At 43.7% G+C, this 7,206-nt stretch overlaps 1 protein-coding gene across 1 annotated transcript; it reads left to right on the top strand.

The window, feature by feature from the left end:
* The first annotated feature begins 2,458 nt into the window (after nt 1–2,458).
* LOC140735163 (immunoglobulin lambda-1 light chain-like) lies at nt 2,459–4,699 on the top strand. Its single transcript, XM_073059953.1, has 3 exons — nt 2,459–2,580; nt 2,726–3,085; nt 4,119–4,699. The coding sequence occupies exons 1-3, from the start codon at nt 2,505–2,507 to the stop codon at nt 4,445–4,447; spliced, it is 765 nt and encodes a 254-aa protein (XP_072916054.1). The 5' UTR covers nt 2,459–2,504; the 3' UTR covers nt 4,448–4,699.
* Nucleotides 4,700–7,206: the final 2,507 nt, after the last annotated feature.

Below are 7,206 nucleotides of genomic sequence, written 5' to 3' on the forward strand. Positions count from 1 at the left end.
CCGGGACTGTTTGTTTTTTTAACGAGAGGCCATCAAACTGAAACAACAGGACAGAAATTATAGGAATACAGCGCTAATAGTTTTCCTGGTCGGGATATTTAGAATCAAGTGTCAGTGTATTATAACACAATTTGTGTCAATCCGGACCGAAATCAGAAATAATTTTGTTTTATTTTTCTGTGAATTTGATGATCAGTCGCTAAGTATATTCAGGAAGGGATCTGAAGGATCTTCAGATACAAGAGGAATACATACATACAGACGCAGTGCAGAGACGCGGAACCTAGGAAAATTATTACTTGCAGTGTCATTTAATGGTAGGGGAGGTGCAATGATCCAGAGAGCGAAAGGCCAACAGATGTCCTTAATCATTTTGTACAAGCTCATACTGCAAGTCCAAAGAGCCAATAGTTTTCAGGGTGGTGATCGTGGGGCCAATGCAGGAGTTGTTGGAGTTGTGAACTTCCATGTTAAAAACGAGTACGTATGCCATCCCGCAGCTGATCCCAGAAGTGTTTTTGTTAGGACAGGTGATGCATTCTTTGTCATTAGTGACCCGTCCCTACACCACACATTCAAGGTCTCAATCACTCAAGTTCTCAGTATGATAAATTAATTAACTCAGGTTTTAAATTTGCATTATTTGTCTTTCTTTTACTCATTGTTTGTTTATGTATAGTTTTTTTTATTGATTCTCGTCGATTGTTTTTGTTCTATTCTAAATACCTACAGAAAATGAATCTTATAGTAGTATATGGACTCTAATGGTCCATTTACTAGTGTGGATAATTTCACTTATAATCAAAACTAAACTGATTCCACAAACTATGGACTCAACTTCAAGGATTCTAGAAATCTATCAGTCTATCTGTATCTCTCTCTCTCTCTCTCTCTCTCCTCTCTCTCTCTCTCTCTCTCTCTCTCTCTCTCTCTCTCTCTCTCTCTCCTCTCTCTCTCTCTCTCTCTCCCTCCCCCGTCATCGGACTATCGTTATATATTTATTTATTATTGTTATTGTTTTTTACATCTAATTTTCCCAGCTCTCGTTCGTAATACTTCAGGTAGAGGCACAGCGAAGTATACTCATTTGTCAATTACCAAATAATTTCCGACGACTCTAGCAACAAACACAAAATGCTGGTGGAACGCAACAGGCCAGGCACCATCTATAGGAAGAAGTACAGTCGACGTTTCGGGCCGAGGCCCTTCGTCAAGAGACCCGACGATTCTAGGCTGTTTAGTAATGTGGCTTTCTGATGATTTACAAAGATATTACTGAGTAGCTTTAATTGTTTCGTGCGATTGTGCAGTGCCGTTGACATGAAACCATTTGTAGAAAATACTATCGAGTCAATGTTCTCCTTGTTCCTGTGCCAAAGTCTTTTAATTTCCTCTTTTAATAATTATTATTATTATTGTATTCCCTTAGTTTGTCTATTGCGCGTTGATGACTTGTCTCTCCTATGTGTAGATTTTCATCGATTCTTTTACAAATTTTGTTCTACTCGCTTTCAAAGATTCTACGAACATGTTATCATTATTATATAATAAATTTATAATGAAAATTATTCTTTGTTTTTCTATTTTCTTTTGCACACTGAATGTTTGTCAGTCTCTCTGTGCAGTTGTTCATTGATTCTATTGTATGTCATTGTTCTACTTTGAATGCCTGCAAGAAAATGTATATGGTTGCATATACAAACCTTGATAATAAATTTTCATCGAAGTTAAACTTTGATTATGAGTCGATTGTGATTTATGAATTTTAGCGATCAGCTTTATTTAAATCCTGACTCAAAAGGGAAGTAACAGCATTTTTATGACATGGTTTTTCAAACGCAAGAACTGTGTCAGTACATTCATAAGTCTGTTCTGAAGATTTTTTGCAGAGAGTAGGCTTGGTCGCTCGCTGAGACCGACATTAGCTGCTACATCTTGCTAACTGCAGCCGTCAATCGAATGTCTAATGTCATGTCCAACACAATCCCCATCCTAGATATTGATCAGACCGGATTGCCTTGGATCTTTGACATAACATAGCTAGACAAAAATATTTTGAAGGTAGAGTTTAATATTTTTACGATCATGGAATTCGCAAACAATAGATTCCAGAGAACACAGACACGAGGAAATCTGCAGATGCTTTAAATTCAAACAACACACACAAAATGCTGGTGGAACGCAGCAGGCCAGACTGCATCTATAGGAAGAAGCACTGTCGATGTTTCGGCCCGAAACCCTACGTCAGGGCTAACCGAAAGAAGAGAAGGTAAGAGATTTGAAGTGGGAGGGGAGGGGGAGATCCGACATGATAGGAGAATACAGGAGGGGGAGGGATGAAGCTAAAACCAGAGAACAGGTGGTCAGTCTCCGCTCCCATCCTGCCTCTGCCCCCACCCACTCATTAACATCTCTGGTTAATAACGAGCCCGGAGTGTCCAGTTTGCAAACACTAGAACCGGAGCCGCTCCCGGTGTTTGCACAACAGCGCACGGTTCAGTTGGATGTTAGGACGCTCGCTGACCGAAGGAATGTCGCCAGTTCTGCATCTCCTGTGGGCTCTAATGGTCCATTTACCAGGTGAGAGGCGGGTTTGTTAACGTACGAATTCTCTGCAAAGAAATTCGTTGAAACTTTTAAAGCCATTCTTCTGCGAGTCTTCAGCGATGGATAACACTTCTGATGGCTGCAAGTGACCTGTTTGATTTATTGTGTTTTATTGCAGGTATGCTGGCGGTCCCAGTCCTCAATCAGACCCCAGTGTCTGGTCCTGTCTCTGCGGGACAGACTGCCCGCTTAGAGTGCCGAATACAGAACGGAAACGTTGGAAATTACGGTTTTCGTTGGGACCGACATTGTCCCGGGAAGAGACCGGAGGGAGTGATATATCATAGCGCAAGCAATACCATTTACAGAGGACCCGGCATCACCGAACGTTTCCAACCGTCCAGAGACACCTCCGCCAACAGTCACATCCTGACCATCGGCAACTTGGAGCCCGGCGACTCGGCCGTCTATTACTGCAGAGTGTGGGAAAGTGGCGTGGGTTATTTCTATGGACCGGGAACGATCCTGGAGATAAAGAGTAAGTAAACTTCTCGTTCTATATCAAATTACGTTTCCGAAGAAATCACTATTTCGGTTGTGCAGCTGGCTGGCTCTATACACTGTCGGATGCATCGACCTGTCTCTTCAAGGCAGAATCCGCACACTCAGCTCGGCACAGTAGGTCATTCAAATGCTCAGGACAACGTTATTATTCAATGTGTGAATTACTTCCACGTTTGAATCATCCCACAAGAGGCAGCAGCAGGGCAGCACTCGAAATTTCCGTCTTTTAACCCGTTAATCCATTTCTCGTATTCCAAAACCCGACAACTCATCTCCCGCACTCAGCCCTAAATTTAATAGAGATCAGTCGTCCAAATGTTTACTTGCATTAATCAACGCTGTTGCATTTTGTGACAGAGAAGTGCGTCATTACTGTCAAATAAAATGAAGGATAATAACAGACACTGAAACTGTCAGACAGGAAAAACGCTCATCTCTCTGACTCTTTCTGTATCTTCGCCACTTCGTGTTGCCTTAATGGACGGCGAGATATCGACATCCACATTGCCAATCCAATCTCGCTCTGCTCCCCTCTATCAACAGATTAAGCTGAAACATCCATAAGCACATAATAGATGGAATTTAGATTTGATGATTTGTAGGTGTCTTCCCCCTACCACGCCTGCTCCCCAGCTACATCCCTCAGCAAAGACAACAACAGCAGGACGGCATCAAATGCGTGTAAATAAATGGATTGCGAGCGCGGTGTGGACAGTTTTGCTCAGAGATGGTGTTTCGACTGGAGTTAACCGTCTGAGAGAGCGGCGGGTACCAAAAAAAAAAATCTGAATAACACACATATCTAACTGTAACCTCGCGAGGGCGCAATCCCACCCCGGAGGGGTGGGTGATAATTCCATGATAGCGTCTGTCGATGGGTCTAATGATCGCATTCTGAGCCCTACCTTTCACTGATTGTCTGTATCTTCGTAGGTGGCGCTGTTCAGGAGATGCACACGTTAATGATGATATTTTCCTCTTCCTCCCACCACCTTTCTCACACACAGGTAGCGAGAGCAGAAAGCCCTCGGTCCTCCTGCTCCCTCCCTCCCCAGCGGAGACTGGCTCGGGTTCTGCTACTCTTTCCTGCCTCGTGAGCGGCTTTAAGCCTGGATTGGTCGCGCGGCGCTGGAGCGTGGATGGCATGGAGACGGACAGTGGCGTGACGACAGGCGTCGTGTCCACGGACAACGACCAGACCTACAGGCTGAGCAGTTACCTGCGGGTTCCCGTCGCTGCCTGGAACAAAGGCTCGAGCTATTCCTGCAGCGTGAGTCACAGCTCGCTGAGCTCGCCGCTGCGCAACACCATCTCTTCGTCAGCCTGTGCGCAGTGAGGTCCCGCCGGGTGGCAGCTCACGACTGCAGTGAATCCTGCCCTTGGGCTGTGCAGAGGCCTTCTGCAATGTAATTCTGTAGCAAATGTCAGTTTCTGGGAAAATGTTTAACATTTTCAGAAATAAATGTTTTGATCACCCATCGTTTGCGACGCGTAATCCGATGTAGAATGTTTTCTGAAAATGCTGTGTTTGAACTTCTACTGTTTGTAGAGTGAGGAAAGATTCACCAGGCGACGATGACTGCATTGTGATTGATAGATAGATAGATAGATAGATACTTTATTCATCCCCATGGGGAAATTCAACATTTTTTCCAATGTCCCATACACTTGTTGTAGCAAAAACTCATTACATACAATACTTAACTCAGTAATAATATGATATGCATCTAAATCACTAACTCAAAAAGCATTAATAATAGCTTTAAAAAAAGTTCTTAAGTCCTGGCAGTTGAATTGTAAAGCCTAATGGCATTGGGGAGTATTGACCTCTTCATCCTGTCGCTGAAACTGCTTCTCTGTCTCTGGATGGTGCTATGTAGAGGATGTTCAGGGTTTTCCATAATTGACCGTAGCCTACTCAGCGCCCTTCGCTCAGCTACCGATGTTAAACTCTCCAGTACTTTGCCCACGACAGAGCCCGCCTTCCTTATCAGCTTATTAAGACGTGAGGCGTCCTTCTTCTTAATGCTTCCTCCCCAACACGCCACCACAAAGAAGAGGGCGCTCTCAACAATTGACCTATAGAACATCTTCAGCATCTCACTGCAGACATTGAATGACGCCAACCTTCTAAGGAAGTACAGTCGACTCTGTGCCTTCCTGCACAAGGCATCTGTGTTGGCAGTCCAGTCTAGCTTCTCGTCCAACTGTACTCCCAGATACTTGTAGGTCTTAACCTGCTCCACACATTCTCCATTAATGATCACTGGCTCCATATGAGGCCTAGATCTCCTAAAGTCCACCACCATCCCACAGCAGTTAATAAAGAGCCAAATCAGCGGCCGGTTTACTGTGGGTCTCTCTTTATTCGGCTGTTCTCTGTGGGTCGAATGAATTGGGAGCGAGTAACATGACGAACTTGAACTGACTGACACAGACTTACAGTCAAGTCAGTTCAAACGGCTTATCCGCCCCTGCTTATCAATGCCGATCTCTGTGTACTCCACCTTCAAGGATCAATAATCAATGTTATTCACCGTATACAGTTCAATGCATTAGGAATTTGCTGTGTGTGCTCGCGTGACATGTAAAAAAAATTCAAGAATTATAACGAATAATTATATAAAATTAAAGTTAGAAATTAAATTCAGTATATGGAATAAAATGTGCACAAACATATAAATAACAGCATCTATGTACATTGTCCGCAACATTATGAAACGAGGTTTAAAGTATTTACAATTCATTGCAGTCATTTGGGTAAGAGATGGGGATGCGGGGTTACTACAAATGGTTGATCAGATTCATAGCCTGGGGAAGTAACACAAACAAACTGCTGGAGGAAGTCACCAGGTCTGGCCGGCGCTATGGAAAGCTCTCGACTCGAAACGCGACTGTTTATTCCTTTCCATAGATTCTCCATGACCTAAGAAGTTCCTCCAGCATTTTGTATCAGCTGCTCCTAATTTCCAACATCCGCAGAATCATTTAACTGCCCAGGGAAAAAAAGTTTTACGATTCTTAAGATGGCGTGAAATGTTTATTTTCATAGTCCTATAAAGTTCTCCACAAGGATTTTCTTTCTGAAAAAGGCAACTTCCAAGATGCGTAGTGGCTGTAATGATTTTTCCTGTCCACCTCTTTGATCTGGAAATATATTTTGTAAATAAACATATTGGATTTCGGAAACAGAAACATCGAAAACCAACAGAACACTACAGGCCCTTCGGCCCGCAAAACGTGTCGAAAATATCCTTACCTTAGAAATTACCTAGGCTTACCCATAGCCCTCTAATTTTCTAAGCTCCATGTACTTATCCAGGAATCTCTTAAACGACCCTATCGTATCCGCCTCCACCACCGTCGCCAGCAGCCCATTTCACGCACTCACCACTCTCTCCGTAAAACGTGCCCCTGATATCTCTTCTGAACCTACTTCCAAGCACCTTAAAACAGTGCCCTCTCATGCTGGCCATTTCCATCCTGGGAAAAAGCCTCTGACTATCCACACGATCAATGCCTCTCATCATCTTATACACCTCTATCAGGTCACCTCTCATCCTCTGTCTCTCCAAAGGAAACAAAAGCCAAATACACTCAACCTGTTCTCATAAGGCATGCTCCCCAAACCAGGTACAGCTTGTAAATCTCCACTGCACCCTTTCTATGGTTTCCACATCCTTCTTGTAGTGAGGAGACCAGAACTGCGCACAGTACTCCAAGTGGGGTCTGACCTATATAGTTGTAACATTACCTCTGGGCTCCTAAACTCAATCTCACGATTGATGAAGACCAATGCATCGTGTGCCTGCTTAAATATAAAGCCAACTGCGCAGCAGCTTTGAGTGTCCTATGAACTCGGACCCTAAGATCCCGCTGATCCTACACACTGCCAAGAGTCTTAGCATTAAAACTCTATTCTGTCATCATATTTGACCTACCAGTATGAACCACCTCACACTTATCTGTGTTGAACTCCGTTCTGCCACTTCTTACCCCAGTTTTTTTATCCTATCAATGTCCCGCTGTAACCTCTGACAACCCTCCACACTATCCACAACACCGTGTGTCCTCAGCGAATTTACTAACCTATTC

This window comes from Hemitrygon akajei, chromosome 11 (genome assembly GCF_048418815.1).
Source record: "Hemitrygon akajei chromosome 11, sHemAka1.3, whole genome shotgun sequence".
In the NCBI taxonomy this organism is placed as follows: Eukaryota; Metazoa; Chordata; class Chondrichthyes; order Myliobatiformes; family Dasyatidae; genus Hemitrygon; species Hemitrygon akajei.

Excerpts from the sequence above, each read along its gene's own strand:
- LOC140735163 (XM_073059953.1), top strand. The coding sequence starts at position 2,505 with ATGTTAGGACGCTCGCTGACCGAAGGAATGTCGCCAGTTCTGCATCTC. Across the intron at positions 2,581-2,725 it reads TCTAATGGTCCATTTACCAG|GTATGCTGGCGGTCCCAGTC; the intron begins GTGAGAGGCGGG and ends GTTTTATTGCAG. Across the intron at positions 3,086-4,118 it reads AACGATCCTGGAGATAAAGA|GTAGCGAGAGCAGAAAGCCC; the intron begins GTAAGTAAACTT and ends TCTCACACACAG.